The sequence below is a fragment of the Pelobates fuscus genome, chromosome 8 (assembly GCF_036172605.1).
Source record: "Pelobates fuscus isolate aPelFus1 chromosome 8, aPelFus1.pri, whole genome shotgun sequence".
Lineage (NCBI taxonomy): Eukaryota > Metazoa > Chordata > Amphibia > Anura > Pelobatidae > Pelobates > Pelobates fuscus.
This window is the reverse complement of record NC_086324.1, coordinates 140,702,212-140,723,743: the sequence shown is the minus strand read 5'-3', so window position 1 is coordinate 140,723,743 and position 21,532 is coordinate 140,702,212. Positions and strand designations below refer to the sequence as shown.

At 40.0% G+C, this 21,532-nt stretch overlaps 1 protein-coding gene across 1 annotated transcript in view; it reads left to right on the top strand.

Annotated features, from left to right (window-relative positions):
* MOSMO (modulator of smoothened) overlaps positions 1-20,674 on the top strand; it is a 28,037-nt gene extending 7,363 nt beyond the window's left edge. Inside the window, exons 2-3 of the mRNA XM_063428877.1 lie at positions 18,758-18,970; positions 19,629-20,674. Coding sequence (XP_063284947.1) covers positions 18,758-18,970; positions 19,629-19,813 — 398 coding nt within the window. The 3' untranslated portion in view covers positions 19,814-20,674. The remainder of the gene's footprint in view (positions 1-18,757; positions 18,971-19,628) is intronic.
* The last annotated feature ends 858 nt before the right edge of the window (positions 20,675-21,532 follow it).

Genomic DNA, 21,532 nt, shown 5'->3' with positions numbered 1-21,532 from the left:
ATTTGGCACTCTCCTCCGAGAGTGTGTTCAGCCCAAGTTACCTGTTGCACAATAGGAGGAAAGATTTATAATCGGCAACAGTCTGACAGCCCTTAGGGGTACAAAGACCTTTTTAAATTTGAGTGGGGTGCTATATGCTGCATCAATTTTGTAATTTGTGCAGAATTGTGATTATGGTTACAGGTGACCCCTTTTAAGAATTTCTGTGTTGGAAGGGATTTCCTGCTGGTTTTCCTCCTACCCAGCAGGCGCATGTGATTTTTAAAGCAAGTGTTTTGTGGCAGTATAATTACAGTCTGTTATTAATTTAATGACATTTGCAAATTCTATTTTAACTTCTGTTGTACAGATTCCCAAGACTATCAAGTCACGCTGAATTGTGCTTTAATGTGTAAGCCACATCTGAGATTTTTTGCAAAGCCTATAGATATCTAAGTAATCTGTGCTTTGTGCTCTCTCTAATGCATACACTGCCTGTATAGAGGAAGCCTGCTGAATGAAAATATCAGGCCAGCATATTCATTCGTTATGTCAAGCAACATGACCACTTTAGTGATTTGAAGTGGTCATATTGCTTGGAGTCTGTAAGAACTGCTGTATATACGCCTCCAGCAGAATTATTAGGTGTGGGAATGGGGGTCATCAGCTAGCCCAGAGCTAGAATTTTAAGACTGGTAATGTCAATTCTGTGCAACTTATATTGCACAGAATGTCAATCATTGGAGGTCAGCTTATGTTCTCAGCCGATGAATGGCCAGGTAAGGGGCAGATCATTGCTAGGGTACTTTAGATATCATAACCACTACAGCAGGCAATGCACTAGTTTTTTCAGTTATAGCTTTCTGACATGCAACTTGTGAGTTACAGGTTCAACATGAACATGAAGGTTGATACAGTACTAGAGTTTAGTGTTTAGCCGTAAAGTAAAAATCGACTCTGTGCCAATTTTTTTATTTTATTTGTGTACAGTTCCTAATTTATACTAAGCTCTGCTTTACAGATTTTGGTTCTGATTTAAAGTTCCGTTTTTCTAATAACACTTGCCATAAACTTTTTTTTTTTTGTCATAAGACTTTATTTATAAAATATTTTACCAGGAAAGCTACATTGAGATTTCTCTCATTTTAAAGTATGTCCTGGGTCCACAAAACATTGCATTGATACAATGGGGTACAATAAAATAAACAATATTAAACGGACACTATAGTCACGCAGGCCACTTCAGCTCAATTAAGTGGTCTGGGTGCCAGGTCCCCCAGGTTTTAACCCTTCAGATGTAAACCTAGCGGTTTCAGAGAAACTACTTTGTTTACTTTGCAGGGTTAATCCAACCTCTAGTGGCTGTCTTCCTGACAGCTGCTAGAGGTGCTTCTGCAACGTTGGATGCAAAATTTGCGTCCATAGGAAAGCATTGAGAAATGCTTTCCTATGGACTGTTTGAATGTGCGCGGCTCTTGCCACACATTCTGCTCCACTCGGGAGCTGTCGTCGGTGGGGGACTAGAGGTCACCGGTGCTGGATAAAGGTAAGTAGCTGAAGAGGTTTTAACCCCTTCAGCTCCCAGGGAGGGGGGCCCTAAAGATGCTCTAGTGTCAGGAAAAAGAGTTTGTTTTCCTGACACTATAGTGATCCTTTAATATACAAAATGTAACATAGTACAGGTAGAAAATATATAATCAACCATAACTTGTGCATTCGGTTTTGAGGTATATAGAGGAATCTCTTTAAGTACTTTAGGCTTGGGGAAGATTTGAAAGTGTGCGGGAGGTCGTTCCATAATTGCAGGAAAAGTCGGATCGGGTTGCTTTCTTTTTGTATTGAGGTAGACCAAATAAAGTGCTGGTACTGGATCGGAGGTTATAGGAGATGGGAGAGCATTCTGCTCAAGTAGGGAGGGAGCTACCCAGAAAAGCTCTTAAACACAAGGCTGGAAAGATGTAGGGTGTGTCTGTATTCCAGCGACAACCAGTTTAGTCCTTTTAGCATGTCACAATGGTGGGTCCTGTAATTGCATTGTAGCGCAAATCAGCAGAACGAGTTATACAATGTATTGAGTTTATTAATGTGGGATTGCTGGTGCATATATTACATCCCCATAATCCATGATTGGCATCAGCATTTGCTGTACAATCTTTTCCTTTACTGTAGGGCTTTAGCAGGATTTTTCTGTACAGGGCACCTAGTTTTGGATAAAGGATAAAGTTTAGATGCAAGTTTTTCTATGTGGAGGCCAAAAGATAGATTGGGGTCTAATATCGTACCCAAGTATTTGAAAGCATGGACTGCAGTCAGTGTGTTATTTGAATTTGTTTCGATGGATAGGTGGGAATTGTGTAATTTAGGTACTGTTACAGAGATCATTGTGACAGTTTTGTCAGTGTTTAGGAAGAGTTTTTTTTTTTTTTTTTTTGTCATATGGTGGCAGTACCATTGGGTTTTGATCCTCCCCTGTGGACAAGACATCTAACAAGATAATTATGATCAAAAAGACCCTCCCCTTGACCTTTAAAACTGCCATAACACAAAACATACCACAGTTTCCTTTCTTGTCCCGAGAGAGGATGGCATCTTATGGTGAGACACACGGGTTGTTTGCCTGGGGGACCCGGTCCGAAAGCTGCCCGGGCGGTAGGCTGAGAGACCATGCTTCTTACCAGTAAGGTTACAGAGCAAGTGGAGAGGTGTTTCTTTTATGCCGAGAAGGGTTCCGGCAATACTTCCTGGAGGCGGAGTTTATCCTGAGCAAGCGCACAGCGGTGGAACTCATGCCCGGGTGGTGCTGCTTTCCACCTAAGCTTCTGGTTGCGCTAGAACGCATGCGTAAACCGGAATCTTTATTAAAGAGACAAAAACAAAACACGAAATTTGTACTGCAGGTGTGTGTATATATAGAGAGCTGTGCAGGCTCAGAGGTATTTTGAGGTAAGATTAAAGAAATCTTTACTTTAAAATATGCTCAGAAATTTTACAAAAGGTAGAATCAGATAGTTTAAGCCTCCATTTATATTTTCTCCAGATATGTCTACCTCAGCTTATCCTGATATGGACAAGGAGAAATTGGCAGCCTCCATGCCTAGAAAGGCTACGGCCAAATCTAAACACTTAGTTTGCAGTGAGTGTGCAACTCCTCTTCCAGACGGATCAAGGAAGAAGGTGTGCCAGTCAGTTAACTGCAGATTCCTTGGAAAGAGATAAGCAAAAAGATATCCAATCTTTCCTAACCTGGTTCCAGGAAAATCTGACCCAGACCTTGGAGATGATTAAAGAGTCCAAAAAGGTGGAATCTTCTATACAGGAAGTACATCAGATAATCAAGAAAAGATCTTCTGCATCTGAGACATCATCCGGGGAATGTTTTTCTTCTATAGATTCAAATGGGTCAGGATCCTCATCAAGTGAACCAGTGGGGTTTCCTCCAGATGAACTTCATAAAGGAAGTTAACCTGGCAGTTTTACCAGAAGGCCTGGAGAATCCTAAAAAAAAAAGGGTTTCCTGTTCAATAAACCCTAGTGGATTTAATATCCAGGGAATGGAGAAATCCTGAGAAACGTGCCTCTATATCCAGACACTTTATAGATATCTTCAGACTTGCCGGCGAAGTAGTATGGGAAGATCTCCCTAAAGTAGATGTCCAGGTGGCTCAACTCGCAAACAATACCACTATTCCTATGGGGGAAACTTCGGCCTTGAAAAATCCAATGGATTAAAGAGCTGAAACCTCTTGTAGGTGATCTTACCAGACGGCCGGATTTCAATGCAGGGCTTTACTGGAAGGAGCAGCGGTTGCCAGAGCAAATGGCATTTGGATAAACCCTTTCCAAGATATTTTATCTTCTGAGCAAGATAAAGACCTTAGTTGCATGTTTCATAACATGCGCTTGTCTAATGAATATTTGGATATGTTGGAGGTTCTTAAGCTGGCATCCAGAATTATGGGGTTGTCATCTGTAGCAAGACGAGCCTTATGGTTAAGGTCATGGACGGCGGATTCAGCTTCAAAATCAGTCCTTTGTGAGCTTCCCCTAGAAAAAAGTTATTTGGGTCTCCTTTAGAAGAAATTAAGCAGATGTTAGAGACTAAATGGGCGCTTCCTCAAGATAAGAAGTTCTCCTGGAGATCGGGTTACAGGAATTACCAGTATAAATACAGGAGATCCTATCAAGAGAGACTGTAATATTTTAAAAGATCAGAAAAAATTTTGTTGATTTGAACAAAGAGGTGATTTTAAAAAATCCTCCAGAGATAGACGTTTCTGACGCCAGAAGTGTGGGAGGAAGACTCCCAACGGTTTTTTCAGGCATGGGAAAGAACCACAAGCAATCCCTGGGTTCTAAGACTGATCCAGCAGGGACACAAGATTATATTCACAGAGAAACCAAGAGCAAAATTTCTGGTCTCGACTTACCAGTCTTCAAAAAAATCCCAAGCCCTGTTTTCTCAAACCATTCTACTCTTGCAAAAGAGGGTTATAGAGAGAGTACCAGAAAAGCAAAGATTTTGGGGAATTTACTCAAGATTATTCCTGGTTTCAAAACCAGACCACTCCTTTCGTCCCATTTTGAATTTAAAAACCATCAACCGGTTTATCCCATATCAAAGGTTTTGCGTGGAATCAATCGCTTCTATTTTTCCTCTTCTTTAAAGAGGCGACTTTATGGTAAAAATAGACTTGAAGGATGCTTATATATGCATGTTCCGATTGCTTCCACTTCAAGGAAATTTCTAAGATTTGCGATAAAAAGAGGAAGAGCCTTTGATCATTTCCAGTTCAGGGCTCTGCCTTTCAGGTTTTCAAAAACCTTGATTCCTGTGACAGCTCATTTGAGGGAATTGGGAATATAGAATATCCCGTATCTGAACGACTGGGTTCTCATGGCAAATACGGAAGATCACCTGCTCAAAGACCTGTAGGTCACTATCAGATTTCTTCAAGACCACGGTTGGATCTTGAACTTAAAGAAGTCAGTTCTCAGAAGTCAGTTTCTCGGATTCAGAATTAATTCAGTCTCCCTGTCAATTCACCTTCCCAAACTAAAAAGGAGGAAAATTCGAGAGGTGATTACCAATCTCCAAAAGATGGAAAGTTGTTCCTTCAGACAGGCCATGGGTGTGTTGGGCCTTCTAACCTCTGCTTTTCCAGCAGTCAAATTGGCAGGATCAAAGGTCAGACCTCTACAATGGAATATTCTGACAACTTGGTCAAAAAAGGAGGAAGATTTATCCCCTCAGGTAAAAACTCATCTTACTTGGTGGAAAACCTCAGTGCCTTTCAGGAGGATGTTCTTTCTGTCCAAAGGACTGGATAATGGTCACTACAGACGCTTCCAAGACAGGTTGGGGAGCTCATCTGGGCACCATCTTTCAAGGCAGGTGGTCAGTTAGGGAGGCGAAAGAATCCGCAAACTTCAAGGAATTACTAGCAGTTCTTTACGCCCTACATCACCTCAGGCCTTGGGTGCAACAAAAGGTGGTGAAGATTCAATCGGACTATCGTACAGTAGTCTCATATATCAATCGCCAGGGAGGAACCAAAGTAAGGAATCTTTACATTCTATGTGCCGAAATTATGGCGTGGTCACAAAGATATCTGGAAGACATCTCTGCAGTCCACATAAGAGGCAGCGACAATGTCATAGCCGACGATCTAAGCAGAGGGAAGTGGGATCAAAAAGAATGGTCTTTGAACCTGGAAATATTCAGAATCCTGGCAGAAAGATTTGGAATTCCAGAAGTAGACTTGATGGCAAGAGCATTGAATGCAAAATTTCTGTTTCGCTTCCCTATTCAGAGCAGATCAACCCCAATGGATGGACAGTCTATCGATAGAGTGGAACTTCAATCTGGCTTAAGTCTTTCCACCTCTTCCTTTTAATCCCAAAAGTCCTTCTCAAGATACGAACAGACAGAGCAAGAGTATTAGCAATAATTCCATATTGGCCAAACAGTCTGGTTTTCTGCTTTAAAGAAGATGACCACCGCTCATTGGGAACTTCCCATATCAAACTTCCTAATTGTGAACAGGAACCTGCCCTTGGAAGTTCTAAAAATGTTCAGGTTCACGGCTTGGCTACTGCAAGGCTTATCCTTCGTAACCAAGGTTTACAAGAAGACAGAATAGCTATCTTACTTCGCTCTACCAGGAAGTCTACTTCTAAGATATACTTCAGGATTTGGTCTGTTTCTCCACTGGTGTAGGGAACACCAGTGCCTTGTTTTACATCCATCCCTAGAGAACATCCTCCATTTTTTTTTTTTTATTTTTTTTTTTACAAGACTGTTTTTCAGCTGGTCTGGGGGTTTCTACGCTCAAAGTTCAGATATCTGCCTTAAGTTTCTTTCTCATTAGGGATTTGGCCTCCAATGTTTTCATCAGAAGGTGTGTGTGTGTGTTTTTTTTTTTTTTGGTTTTTTTTTTTTTTTTTTAGGTCCATCAGTCTAAAAGGTCCTCCTAGGAGATCCGTGTTTCCAGCCTGGGATGTATCCCTGGTCCTACAAGCTCTTTGGAAGAAGTTACATTCCTGGTAGCCATCACATCGTCCAAAAGAGTCGAACTTCACGCTCTGTCCTCCTCGGATGAATTTACTATTTTCCACAAAGACATGGTTGTTCTTTATCCAAGGCCGTCTTTTCTACCTAAAGTTTTGTCTTCAAAGAATATTAATTAGCCGATTATTTTTACCTTCGTTTTGTAGTGAAGTCTTATCTCCTCAGGAGCTCAAATGGCAGAAATTGGACATCAGAAGAGCTTTACTTGTATACCTTGCCAGAACAAAAGACTTCAGAATTTTGGATCATCTGTCTGTTAATTTTCAGGGTCACTACAAGGGGAATGTGACTTCCCGCAGCACCTTATCCTGTTGGCTCATTCAAGCTATAGAGTTGGCATACTCTACAGAAGGTCTTCAGGCTCCAGTTGCGCTTAAGGCCCATTCCACGCGAGCTATGGCTACCTCATGGGCAGAAAGGGCGCTTGCTTCTCCAGAGGTCATCTGGAAAGCAGCATGCTGGTCGTTTTTTTTGTTTGTTTGTTTTTTTTGGGTTTTTTTTTTTTTTAACACTTTTATCAAGCCAAGCACTATCAGCTAGACATATTCTCTGCCTCTGAAGCAGCTTTTGGGCGTAAGGTGTTACAAGCTGTCGTGGCATAAGTCCCGCCTGGATGGGGATCTTGCTATATCCCGATGGTACTGTGACCATAAGACAGACAGAAATTTTACTTACCGTAAATTCTTTTTTCTTAATATGGTGGCAGTACGGCTTCCCTCCCTCTTTATTAAATATTTTTTGCAGTACAGTTGGTCTGTTTCTTTCTCTTGCTACTTACTGAGGTAGGTTTTGCGTTATGGCTGTTTTATAGGTCAAGAGGGAGGGTCTTTTTGATCATAATGGTCTTGTCCACAGGGGAGGAGCAAAACCCTATGGTACTGCCACCATATTAAGAAAAAAATAATTTACGGGAAGTAAAATTTCTGGTTTTTGCGATCCACTTTTCTACTTCTGTAAACTGGTCTTGGAGCACAGCCTCAAGCAGGCGATGTGGGATTTTGTTTGCACGCAAGACACATAATGTGTGAATTCAAGCTTTGATTTCCCATTAATAGCTTGCCTATGGGTGCGAAGTATACAGCTGGTACTGTTGAAAGCTTAAATGGGAACCTATTTTCTGCTAATGCTTTTCAGAGCCATGTGCTTAGGAGAGCATCATCTGTACTTCGGATTAATTCACACAGAGCCAGATTAAAAGGTTCTTCAAACATTATTTATGATGGTGTGCTTTATAGAAAACAAGAGTGCCCTTGGGGAACACCATTTTACCTTTTAGCGATATGCCTAAATTTGTCTGTGACAGTATAATTCCATTTAGTGGTAAAATTCTCTGGGGTTTTTAACACTAATTTTCTGTGAAAGGTGAGTACCTAAAGATTATTGAATCATTCAAAGATAGACGCTACTTTCTATAGGCTAACATACAGCATACATTTGTATGAATAATTTGTAGAATAAAATAGGTGTATATGTGTATACTATATAACATTTTTGACATTTGCTTTCTCAAACTATATTTTTGGTTAACTTTAGACTTTGGGTTGGTGCACACTTATTTTGTTGGAGCTGTTTGGCACCGGCACGTATTTCCGGCAGAGCTAAATATTGATGTGCGGCACCACATTGACTAAATCTAAATTATTAATAAACAAATTAAACATTCATCACAGTCTGTTTTGGGCTGTGAAAACATTAGAAAAAGCATTTTATCAAAATGTGCATTCTCTCATGGAGCCTGTGGAGTGTTTTGATATTTGTTTTTTAATTTAATATATTTTATTTTTATTTTGTATATTTTTTCATTTTTTTTTTTTTTTTTATAAAAATCTGAACTATTGCTTGACCTATTTTAAACCCTGGCAGGTGTTGGTTTATTTCAAGAGAATGTTTATGGGTTCCTGTGTGGGTTTGAGAGAGATATCGACTTATTCCAGTGCAATTCCAACTTAGTTTTTTGCTTTGGTGCTCCTTTTACCACCTTAAATGGTCATTATAGGCACCCAGACCACTTCATCTAACTGACGTGGTCTGGATGCCATATCTCTATAGTTTTCCATCCTGCAGTGTAAAAGCATTTACCAGGCAGGATTTTTTTTTTTAATTCTTTATTTTTGTAGTGCTTAGAGTAACAGACATGCTTATATCGCCACGACAGCAGATACAAGTTGATGGTATAACAGAGAATAAACCGTTTCATGGCGAACATTGACAGCACAATTTTTTAAAAGGAATCAGACTAAATAGAAATGTCTCCAACTTTAGTTTCAATCAGGCTTATAGTTACGTAAAGGTAGGGTAGACATTGTAGTTAGTCAGGAGCTTATAAGGTTTAACAGCTTTAAATAGAGATTCACAGTAGAGGCTTTCTAAATTATGCTAAGCGTAACCATTGCATAACTAGGAGTTGTCTTAAGTTGTTGCATATCGAATGTAGATTTCAAGATTAAACAGTTAAAGGATACACAGGTTAAGGATAAACATGGTAAGTAAGTCATAGGAGTAAGAGTACAAAGCCACTGAGTGCCAAAGTATATAAACATAGAGCTCTGAGTAGCCTTGTAGTAAAATAATAACATGACTCAGGAGGAATGAGTGTTCTAAAAGTAGCAAGCACGTTTGTGTTTCTAGATGAGTGTACATTCATTATTGTAAGATGCTAACATGTTGTATAGTGGTGGTGATGGGAGTTGGTGTATGGTGTGGCTATACATTACATAAAGTCCCAAGAGGTAGAAGCAAGTTCATGCATCTATTTAGCATTTTAGTCCCCCTGAGTGAGGCTCCATCACCAGTCTGCAACTGCCTCCCCATCCAGACTTGTCATCCGATTCCTGAGCGTCGCTGAGTGTGGGAGCATTCCGAAGGGATACAAGGTGCTACCGCTCTGGCGGGGGTGGGGGTGTCCCTCCTGCCCCAGGCTGGTGTGTAGGCCTGTGTCTTCTGGCCTGAGACTCGGTGGCATATATTGCCCGAGTGTCTCCCCTTCGTGGGGGTGGCGGTAGGTCTGCCGGTTGGTTGCCGCTTGAGATTCCGCCCATGTGGCCGACGCTTGCGGATCGTAGCCCTCTTGGCCTTCCGCCCGAGTGGGCTAGGGTAGGTGAGTGTCGGCTTTCTGTCCGGTGCTGTGCCCGAGGGAGTCCCCCTCTCGCCTGGCTGCCTATAGTTCTTCTTTCGTGTTGCCTCGGCGCGCTGTGCGCGTTGCTGGAGCTTCTCCCAGAAGTTGTGGAATAGGGCATCCAGACGCTGCATAAGGTCTGTGCCGCAGTCGGAGCCCTGCTCAGGAGTTGCAGGCTGAATTAGCAGTTGCCGCGAATTCTCCGCCGCCATGTTTGAGCCACGTGTCGCCGGACCTGGTGCCCTCACGGTGTGCATAGGCTCGGTCTGGGTTCGCGGCATGGGTTCGCGGCCGTTTCCCCCTTGCCAGCCATTTTGCAGGCCTCGGTCACCGCAGCTTGGGGTCTCGGGTGGGTAGGTCGTCGAGTAGGGTGTCCAGAGGTGCACCCCGAGAATCCCCGTTCAATTATGCCCTTGTAGAGTGGGTCTGTGCCGAGTTTATTGGGTATTTTCCCCGAAAACAGGCAGAAGTTGCAGGAGCTCAATTTTGGCACGTCCACTCTGCTTGGCAGCTAGGCTCCGCCCCCCCACCAGGCAGGATTTAAATGCTTTAGGCAGTCACTTGAGGCACTTCTGCACTTCGAAGCACTAAATTACATGCATAGAATAACGCAAATTCCATTCAAACAGTGTTTTCTCTATTCCAAGCCTCCTTTTCGTGCCACAAGTTCAAAGTTCTAAATAGAGAAAACTATTATGTTAAAGGCCTACATAATATACAGTACAATAAGTACACCAATAGTGTGAAATATATTTCAGCAAGGGAGGAGCAGAGGTGAACCCTGAAACCGCACAGAGGGACATCGGAGCTGGAATTGGGTAAGTGACTGACTGGGGTTTTTACCCCTTCTGCAGCAATGGGGGAGGGGGTGTGAGGAAGGAGGGCATTATAGGGAGCTATAGTGCCAGGAAAACCACTTTCCTGGCACTATAGTTTCCCTTTTTATGCTTTGGTCGATGGTCCCTTGTAGACTCTTCAGGGTTAAAAAAAATAATTTTTTTTTTTTTTTTAAATAATGTATAGGGGTCCACCTTATAGTTGCCTCAAAAAGAAAAATGCCCGTTAGCCGGTTTTAAAGAGTGTATGGTTAGCATAGAACTGCAACAGCATTTCTATGATTAATGCGTACACAGTTTGCCATTATTGAAAAGAAATTGCATTTGTATCCCTCCAGGGCTAGCACAGGAAGACATGGGTATTCTACACAGCTGTTTTGTGTGCAACTCTTTTTTTTTTTTTTTTACTAGGGGGGGTGCTGCAATTAATCATTTTCAGATGATTGGTTGTGACTTGTATTTTATAGAGCTTATGTCTTCTATTCTGCATGAATATTATAAGTGATCTGTACCTGATGTAAATGGTCTGGTGTGATGCTTTAATTTAAAAAGGGACTTGATGTGAATTGGCAAATAACATCTTCTCAGTATGTTATCTACTCTAGATATTAAAGCACAATCTATTACCTTCTCAGTTGGTGACCATTTCAATAAATAATCTAGATCCTGTATCTTTCTTAATATGATTCACCCATATATTTTTACTTACACACTACATACATTTTCCACAAAATGTGTATGTGTTTCTGCGATGGGATAGGGGCTGTGGTGGGTGGAGAGGACCAGTTTGAGGATTTGGTTTTGTTTTGGTGTTTTGGTTTCCTTTCCCAACTACTTAAATTAGAATGAGGAACATGACATCCCATCTAGAGACTCTCTTCGTCTGCATCTCTGTATATTCTTCTCACAAGCCTCTGCATTGTGCCGTAGCAACGCTCTGAAAGGGAACAGATGGGCTCCATATTCCAAAAAACTACAGTATGTTTACTGTTGTAAGGCGCATATTCACCTATAACACATTATCTTTCAAAGATGTTCTGCACACAGGAGCCCTTTGGATCAAATAATACTTCATATAAAAAAGTGAAACCAGACTCCGTTCCTAAATCTGTGGTGCCACTTTTGTTAAACTTTTGTCCTTCGTTTCTTTTTTTTTTTTTTTTTTTTTAAATGAATTAAGTAAAGTAAGGCGTGAGTAAAAAAAACAGGCAGCTGAACTAAAACTCCCATTTAAGGGCTTCCTACATGATGCAAGATTTTCCCATAGACCGATATGGGACCACAAGGCTTTCCACAGTGGATTTGACCACTTCCTGATCCCATGTAAGATCACAGCAAGGTTTTGGCTTTATAGTTCTGCCCTCATTCCTGCTTCTAATGGGCAAATGTGTTAATTCCTGCATTTCCAATACAGGTGAGGAAAGGGCATAGGTTAGTAGGAGTCTGATTATTTTACACCTTTCCTAAACGGTTTGTCATTGAATTAGGGGTACAGCTCCAAGACGCCCTATAAGAAATAGAACACTCACTGTAGCGTGCCCCTCTTTAATATTGTAAAGCACTGCCTGAAATGTTGTATTTAAAAAAAAAAAAAAAAAAAAAAAAAATTGTGATATAGATATATTAAAAGTTAATGTTTGGCTTTGTTCTGAATTTTTATTCTTGCCAAAAATGTGATGGGTACAGTTTAGGTTGCATTTATTGTGTGAAATCGAGAGGGGGGAAAAAAACTAAACTTTTAAAAGGCAGTTCGAAGAGTTTGGCTTTTTAGAGCCAAGACTTGGTTGCCTTTGTTCTTGGATTCTAATAAGGAAGCCCTTTTATTCTATTTAGTATAGAAATATTTCAAGCCACCCATTCTATCTAGCACACAAGCTCCTCCAAAGTGTTCAGATTTCAAACTATGCCTTTTTGTTTCTTAAATTCCCCTTACAGTAACTGAAGATTCAGAAGAAAACTGAGATTGGCTTAGTTCTAATCAAGTGATGAATTGTACTTTAAAATCTTCTGATCCTGCTGGTCAGCCATTACCTCATAATGTGGGCTGATCCTGTGTTTCTTGAAAGACCTGGGTTGGTCTTTAGTGGACCACTCAGTCTGCAGCAACTTAAGTTTGAGACCTGGTAGTTATATTTAATTGGCTTAGCAGGCAACTTGGGAAATGCTGTGGGTTTTTTTGTTTTTTTTTTTTGCTCATCTTTCTCAAAAATCGCGTCCACTGCCACTTTAACCATGAATTGGATATCGTAGATATGAGCTTGAGAATCCCTCATCATTAATAGGGTATAAACGCAAAAAAAGTCGGCATACTGATACCTCTTAATGTAAGCTTGGTCTTACCCAGAAGCACACAAAGGAATGGAATCTCACCCCAAGAGGACATAATCTGTCAAATATATAAAGTTGGGGCAAAATCAATCAAAAGGCACTTTTGCACATAGTGAGGCACACAGGTATGATTCATATTTTGGAGGATTACCCATTTTTGGAGCTCCCTATTAGGTGGTTACAGTGGTGCAGCTCACAAGCCCCTGACTTGTATCCAGGCTCCTGACCTGCACTGTTTACTTTATTTCTCCATTTTGTGTTCGGACTCCCTCACATTAGTCAGCCCAGCTTGCAACCAGTAGAGAAAGGAGTAACGTGTCTTTTTTTTTTTTTTTTAAAGACAAGAGTATACATTTTGCACCAGCCACTCTGTATTAAACTGTAAATGGGGCCAGCCAAGACAACTGCTATTGAGTGAGCGTAAAGCCCACGATGCTTTACACGCCATAATGGCCTGCAAAGATCTTCCTAGTTGCAAGATCCAAGATGGCCACCATGCTGGGAACATGCTATAGAATGTAAGCTCGTTTTAGCTGGGTCCTCTTCAACCTGTCGTTCCTGTTAGTTTTCTTGTAATTGTATTATTTATAGTTAAATCCCCCCCCCCCTCTCATAAAATTATAAAGCGCTACGGAATCTGTTGGCGCTATATAAATGGCAATAATAATAATGCTGCACCATGATGTGAAACAGAAGATAAGTTGCATCCATATGCTGGTGTGCTGTATGTAATTTAGGTAAATAAACATTTCCTTCAATGTTGGGATAGGTGTGAATTTTTTTTTTTTTTTTGGCTGTACATGGTATTTGGGAGAAATCTTCCAGTCTACATGGTGCAGTGAGGCAATACCTGTTGATGTATTCCGTAAGAGATCACCCATCTTCCCCATTACAGCTGCAACCCTGGCATTTGGTAAATCGGGTATTATGCTGGAAATACAAATGGCTGCACTAACTCACTAAAGAGCGTTGGACCATGAGGAAGCAATTACACACGTGCCAGTATCCTTTAAGGCAGCCCAGGCACTTGTCCGTGGTCGGTTTAAAAGCATAAACGCTATCCTGCCAGGAATTGCATGTCCCAGGCGTCTGGCAATTTATATATTTCACATCCCTGGAATTAGCATTCTGCTATTGCCAGTGATTCTCAAAAGAAAGAGATACATAGGTAAGACTAGCCCTTATAACAGTAACATTCAACGTACAAAATCAATTCTATAAACAGGAGAATAATGTTATGGACAAAAAAATTATGACCGGTTCCTTTGTCTTCTAACTCAGCTGATGTTTTATAAATAAATACTGATCATGGTACTATAGAAGTGTGGATGGATCCTTAGCCTGGCTAAGTAAAAACATGGAGTAGCAGTGTGGCTAATTTGTACGCTGGGTGCTCTTCTTCCTCTGTATGCTTGAAGCAATAAAAGCATGAACTAAGTGGGCTGTTTCAAAGCATAAGACTTTTTTATTGACAAGACGTGCAATTTGATCCATCACATAAACTGCAAGAGCAAGGGGGGCCTGCACGGATGTGGGCTCCTTTTTATTCTACCTTTTAGCAAGCTCAATGAAAACCCTTTACATCATAAAATCCGTTTAGTATGCTGAATCAGCTGCTACAATGGCAAAGGTCTCTGCTAAATTTGTCATGACTGAATCTGTTTTTTATTTAAAGCACATTATTGTAGATTTCATCTCTCCTTCAGGCATGTACTTCTAAGGAATTAGATAAAGTAATTACTCCATTATTTCAAAGCCCCTCAGGAATAGGATTGTTGGATTTAATATTTTTTAATTCAGTTCGTAACCCCTTTGAGTCCCTATATAATCAATATTGTATCCTGGTGGTTGATTTACAAGCATTCTATTAAACTTTTGTGAAAACCCCATATTTAAAATTGTGTTTAAAGGACCACTATAGGCACCCAGACCACTTCAGCTCAATGAAGTGGTCTGGGTGCCAGGTCCATCTAGGGTTAACCCTGAAGCTGTAAACATAGTTTCAGAGAAACTGCTATTTTTACAATAGGGTTAATCCAGCCTCTAGTGGCTGTCTCATTGACGGCCACTAGAGGCGCTTCCGCGCTTCTCACTGTGAAAATCAGTGAGAAGATGCTGACGTCCATAGGAAAGCATTGAGAAATGCTTTCCTATGGACTGATTGAATGTCCATGCGGCGTTGGAGAAAGGCAAGTGTTTTAACCTCTTTCTTCCCTCTGCGAGTGGGACCCTGAGGGTGGGGCGGACCTATTAACACTAGTTTGTTTTCCTGGCACTATAGTGGTCCTTTAAGTTTGACCTTTTTTAAGAACACAGCCAAACCACTATGATTTTTTTTGTTTGTTTGTTTTAATGCTTAATTTGTATTTTATTTTGTGCTAGAACGTGGTTTTATTTTTTATTTTATTTTTTTTTTGTAAATTAAACATTGCTGGTGATACATCAAAGTTTAGTTTCTATATCACATGTAGTTAACTGGGGGTGGGGGGGTTTAAAGGGACACTATAGACACCCAGGCCACTTGAAGTGGTCTGGGCGCAGTGTCCCTATTGCATTTAGTGCTGCAATGTTTACACTGCAGTACTACATCTGCTTCCAGCCACTGGAGGTGCTTTCTTCATCAAAACTGACCTTTCGTACGGTATCTGACGATGGATGTCCTCATGCTCTTCATTCAATGCTTTCCTATGGTGAGGTATAATGCGAGCACGGCATTTGCACCTTGACGATGCAGGGTGGAGAAGGAGGCGGAGCTGTGGTTTTTTACCCTTTATTTACATGGTGGGGAGGCAGATGGGCTATAGTGCCAGGAATACAGCTTTGTATTCCTGGCACTTAGTGTCCCTTTGAGTGGTTTCTTTTTAATTTTATGTGAGATTGTTCCTTTAAATCGAGGAAATATTACTTGTCCAATATGAACGTGTGTTAGTGGTACTGCTTGGTTTATCAATATTGTAACTGGTAATGTCCATTCTGCATCTTTTTTTTTTTTTTTTTTTTACTTCACCTTGTGGACCATTTCGAGAATGAGGCGGTTTGTAAGTGACCTTGACTTATCATGAATATCATGAACAAACATGAACAGTATGTTTTGTATTACTTGATCAATATCTGAAGTTAAAGCTTTCCAGCTTTTTGATATGGATGACTTTGCTGCTAAAGCAAAGCAATGTGAGTAAAGGACCACTAAAACATGTAACATATCTAATGTTCTAGTGTTTTATATAACCGTTCCATATGTGGTTTGTTTTACCATGTGTCCTCTTCCTACCACACTTTGCAGTATATTTGTCATCGGGGACATAAGTATGTATGCATTCTTAAGGCTAATATAGGTTTTCTGTGGATAATCTTTTAAAAGCTTCTACTTTTGGTGGTCCTTTAGAACGGTTCTAAAAGACCTATAAAATGTATTGGCCAAGTAAAACAATGTGGCTTTTATCTTAGTCTTGCATAGACACATTTAACACTACAAATTTTATTGCTGCAGAGCTCTGATGCACTCATACGTGCCACACATTGTGATTTTTAAATGAACAAATATCTTGGCTCCTAGAATAGTGATCCCAAGCTTATCGAAAGGAATAGAGCTGTGCTGTGCCCTCCTTACTGACATTTTTAAAGGCTGGTTTTGTCAAAACGTGCCCAGTATACAGCTCAATGCAGAACTGAGCTGTAGTGATTTTGAGGCTTAGTGCCCTTTTAACTAGTACAGTTTAATATGAGTAAATGTAGCCTTTAGGCTAGGATATGATAAATGTTTTGTCCTAAATCCATAATTCAAATGGTTGTCATGGTTATGAATAATGATGGAATGCTTATCAGTAAGGCCGCTACTGCCATCTGAATTTTTTTTTTTTTCACGGCAGTGAACCCCCAGCATGCAAGTAATTACAGAAAATATTGTTAAAAGAACCACATTCCTCCCGTGAATATCTGTCTGAGAGGTTAATACCCACTAGACGTCTTTAAAGCAATCTTGGTATCTGCTGCACATAATTACCTTCTGTAATTCCGAGAGAAACATGAGAGCCAGAAATGGCTGCTTTTCATTTGGAGGTGATAAATTAGTTACAACTAAAGGGAATCCACAACGAAAAAAATTTATGTTCTCTTTGATCCAATTGTGTACTCATGCACAACTATAGTCGGTCTATTTCACCAGAGGGCCATGTGTGCTCAGTGGCTGAACTGATGACTCCAGAATGCCCAGTTCAAATAAACTGGGAACCTGGCTGTGTATAAAGTGATGGCAGCTGTGGAATGACTGCCGTCTGTAGAGCTGTTCCATTAATCCTATGTAATTTATAGGATAAGATCTGACCCCGTACACCACAATGAGAGCCTATGGACTAGTGGTAAATGAGGGTCTGTCTAGCCTGTGCAACTAATATTTATGCCATCAAGCAATAGATGAACGTAGTGAGTTTTTTATTTTATTTTATCATTATTTACAGTTTATATCCTCATTGTAAAAAAGCTCTGTGGCGTATGTTGACACTATATATAAATAAAATTTAAGTACACACACTTTCTTAATGTGGTATAGTTTGTGGTTATATGCACAGGGTAGTTTTCTCATTACTCCCTCTTGTCAGAAAAGAAGATTTTTAATCACCAGGGGCAAGCCTTGACTTGTTGGCTTTCTAATCCATTAAGTAATGTCACACATGAAAACATCTGCTCATTTAATCAAATAACCTTCTAACCTTTCTCAAGGCAGTCTTGCAGTCTTTGATGCAATGCCAAAACCCATTTCCATTTACTAATAAGCACTCAATGCAAAGCCACAGAGGATGTATTTTTAGGGGATTGGGTCACTCATGTGCCCTGCTAGACATTGAGCCAGGTATGCAATCTTAAAGGGACACATCTGCCCAAATCAAATATATTTACTATCTAGTAGATATAGCCCATATGAAAACATTTATGCATTTTGTTTAATTGGGGTTATATCTAAAAACTGCAGATAACTTGTCTGCTGTTTTTTTGCAATCCCTTCCTTTCGAACTCCGCCCAGACTTTCTGTGGCTGTCCAATCACAGACTTCCCAGTGCAGTTCCGTGTGAAGTCTTTGCAAAGCGGGTGCTCTGGGCAAATCCTGCTTTTTGAGTTTAGCTCCACTGAGGTAATCAATTCGGAAGTAGCGCCATCTGTCTGCTTCACCACCAAAGGAGTGTAAATAGATTAATGCTACAAAAATGTAACTTTTCAATAGAAATTAGCACTTTTCTAAACGAAAAGAGAGGACACTCTTCACATGTAAAGCATTTCAGCAAATGAAAGTGCTTTAGGGGCCCGGAGTGTCACTTTTAGGCAATACCTGAACTCTAAAAAGAAAACTGAAGTACCCATTCCTGTTGAATATAATCTGTTTGTTATGCTGGCTGGACTTTTCAGTGAATCTCTTATATTTTTAGCAAGATTTACGCCATGAGCCTATCCTTTCTCTCACACTTAAAGAATAGTTATACTAGAATCCAGTCTATAGCATCACTTACAATGTAGCTGCAACCTCTGCTGCTCAGATCTGTGCTTAGAGGTATTAGAACTGAGCTCTGTGAATGCGTGGGCACAGACACTCTGTAGCAAAGGAAACATGGCCGGTACGTGAGCTGAAGTGCTTTGCGTGTGCAGTGTCCTTTTAAGAATGTTAAGTCCTCACCAGGGAAGGTTACAATGAGAACGTGGCATTAGTTAGGCAGGAGAGTTTAGTGATGGCTCACAACTGAAGCAACCAAATGACTGACTGGGTTGATTTACTGAAATCTGGACTGAAAATGATTGGGTTACTCGCTCTACCATTCATTTAAGACTTTATTTTCCTCTCTCATTAGGTGTGCTCAAAAATCTGTTATCTAATTAACTGCTTCTTCTGTATAGTATACCATTTGTAAAACTACAAGTGCTAACGCTGTCTCTTGCTTCCAGGTGCTCTCACAGTTGGCCTCGTCAGACAATGTCAGACCATTCATGGACGTGACAGAACCTGTATCCCTCCACGGCTCCCTCCAGAGTGGGTAACCACATTGTTTTTCATCATAATGGGAATCATATCATTGACTGTTACATGTGGTTTACTAGTGGCATCTCACTGGAGAAGGGAAGCTACAAAATATGCCCGCTGGATAGCATTCACTGGCAGTAAGTGTACACCTTTACAGATATACAAAAATCATAAAGATCTATTTATTTTATCATTAAAAATTGTGATTTAGCTTTGTGGGGGGGGGGGGAGGAGGGGGGGGTTGTTTTAATTTTAATTTTTATATGCTATTAATATCCACATTACCGGTCTCTGTCCTTGAGAAGGTACTTCAATCCATGCAGCCTATAGCAGTTTGTTTTGGTTTTGTTTGTTTTTGAAGGCGTTCTACAGCCTATCAAAATATTGCAGATTCTCTGTTTAGCATTTATCCAATAAACGGTAAATTGCAAACAAAATCAAAAACTTTAGGCAGAGTTGTGGGGGAAAAAAAGAGGAAGAATGTTTTATTCCTACTCTGCTAAATATAAACTGTTAACTTCACAGACTATAATCATTGTGGCATCCATATTTGGAATAACAAAACATGATCTATAATTGGGCATGTATTTTACCAGTACAGTTGGTAGGTTGAGCCTGAATCTGACCTTGTTGCTCTGATATTTTGTAGCTGATAGTCTGTTAAATTGCATGATTTAAAATGCTTAATTTAACATATATCTTTATACACATTCACATTAGTAAACCTGCTGGGTTCTGTTTGTGTGCATGTATGCCATTGTTTTAACTGAACCTATTTTCTTTTTCATTCCACAGTGATCCTTTTCTGTATGGCAGCATTAATATTCCCTATAGGATTTTACATCAGTGAAGTTGGTGGACAACCATACAAATTGCCCAACAACACGGTAGTTGGGTCATCCTATGTACTCTTTGTCTTATCCATTTTCTTTACGATAGTGGGACTATTATTTGCAGGCAAAGTATGTTTACCTGGCTGATGTAAAGGTCATCCAGCTGACTTTTTATTGGAATGGATAGTATAATTTCTTTTTGAGGGTGGGTGGGGAGCTGGGGTATTTTAAAGACCCCCTGAGGACATTATCTTCTCAGGAGAAAGTTTGCCTGTCTCAAAAGGATAAGAGAAGATGAAAGACATTGACTTGTTCTCACTATGCACTTTGGATCAAATGGAGACTTTCTTTCTGTAACCAAATACAACTATCATTAACTTATCTCCTGAGCATATACATGCAGTCAGGTCTGCACTGTGACGGGGACTCATGAACGCTTTACACTGACAAACAAATCGACCTTTATTACTGTACCTGATTCCTGTTTTTATTGTTTTACAATGGGAGTTGAAGAGAGAGAAACAAAGACAAGAGTATTTATGAACGTTGCATATAATCCAGAAGCATTTCAAGGCCAAGTGAGGCTGGCCTCACTTTTAAGGGGAAATGGAGGACGTATGGGAGGGGACTTGGCACCATGATGAATTAGTTGCACAAAGGAGCCACAAGATCAAAGCTTGTCTAACGCTGTGATGCCCAACCGTTCAATATTTGGTTTTGAGCAATTTTAGATCTGCTCCTGTTCGTCAGCTTAATGTGCTTTGATCCATCTAGAGATGGGCGGATCCACAATACATCACAATGCCAATTTTACTAAGGTACTGATGGACAGGATGGCTGTAAGTGGCTATAACGGTGCTTTTTGAATTTGAAAGGGAATGTCCCAATCCTAAAAGCGAACAAAAAACAAAACCTACTTCTATACAATGTCTGTTCCTTCAGCGCAGTCTGTGGGTGGGGCTAAACGTACAAATGGAAGAAAAGAAGAACTAAACACTAACAAATTGGGGTGGGATGAACTTTTCATTTATATTTATATAAATATATATATTTTTTGCTGACGCAGTATACAGTGTATATATTAGCAGTTCCTGGAAGAGAATGCTAAATGCTTTGCTAGCGAAATCACTGTGGCGTGCAAACTGGAACTCTGTAGAGAAAAAAAAAAGCCATTACCCTGAAGGCTGCATAGTGAAAAGTCTTCAATTTTACCTCATTACTTGTAGCAGCCCTCAATTGAATCGGTTATACATTTATTGTATTCCCATTTTTAATCCTTGGGTAGAACTAGACGCCATTTTGAGTTAGTTAATTTTAAATTTGTTTTCCTTTTGGGTTTTTTTGGTTTTTTTGTTCCATCCTTTTTCTTTTTTTCTCACCCATTGCCTGATTTGAAAGATTCCAGTTCGAAATTTGTTTTGTTTCCGCTATGTATTTTGTAATTTTTTTTTTTTTTTTTTTTTTTTTTTTTTTTTTGCCACTGAGTTCATCTGCTACACTTAGATACATTTTTAATGTGATAACTCCAAGCACAGCTGTAAACTTTAAAGAAAGAGTATGCTACAGGGGATGTCACAATTAGGTCAATATGATGTAAATACATTTGTTCTGTAATGTGTGTTACTTGTTATGACTAATTTATTATCAGTCAGAGATGAACATTCTTAAATTATTTTGTCTGCGCTTTCTTTTTTTTTTTTGTTTTGTTTTTTTAGATGTATCGGACCTGATCTTAAGTCAAAATCTTTGAATGAATTCCCATATATCAGATTAATTGCATATGTATTTGATCACCAGTCGCTTTCTTATAAACTGATCTTTTCAGAAAACATTTACAAATTAAACCTCATCTGCCTCCTTGACAGT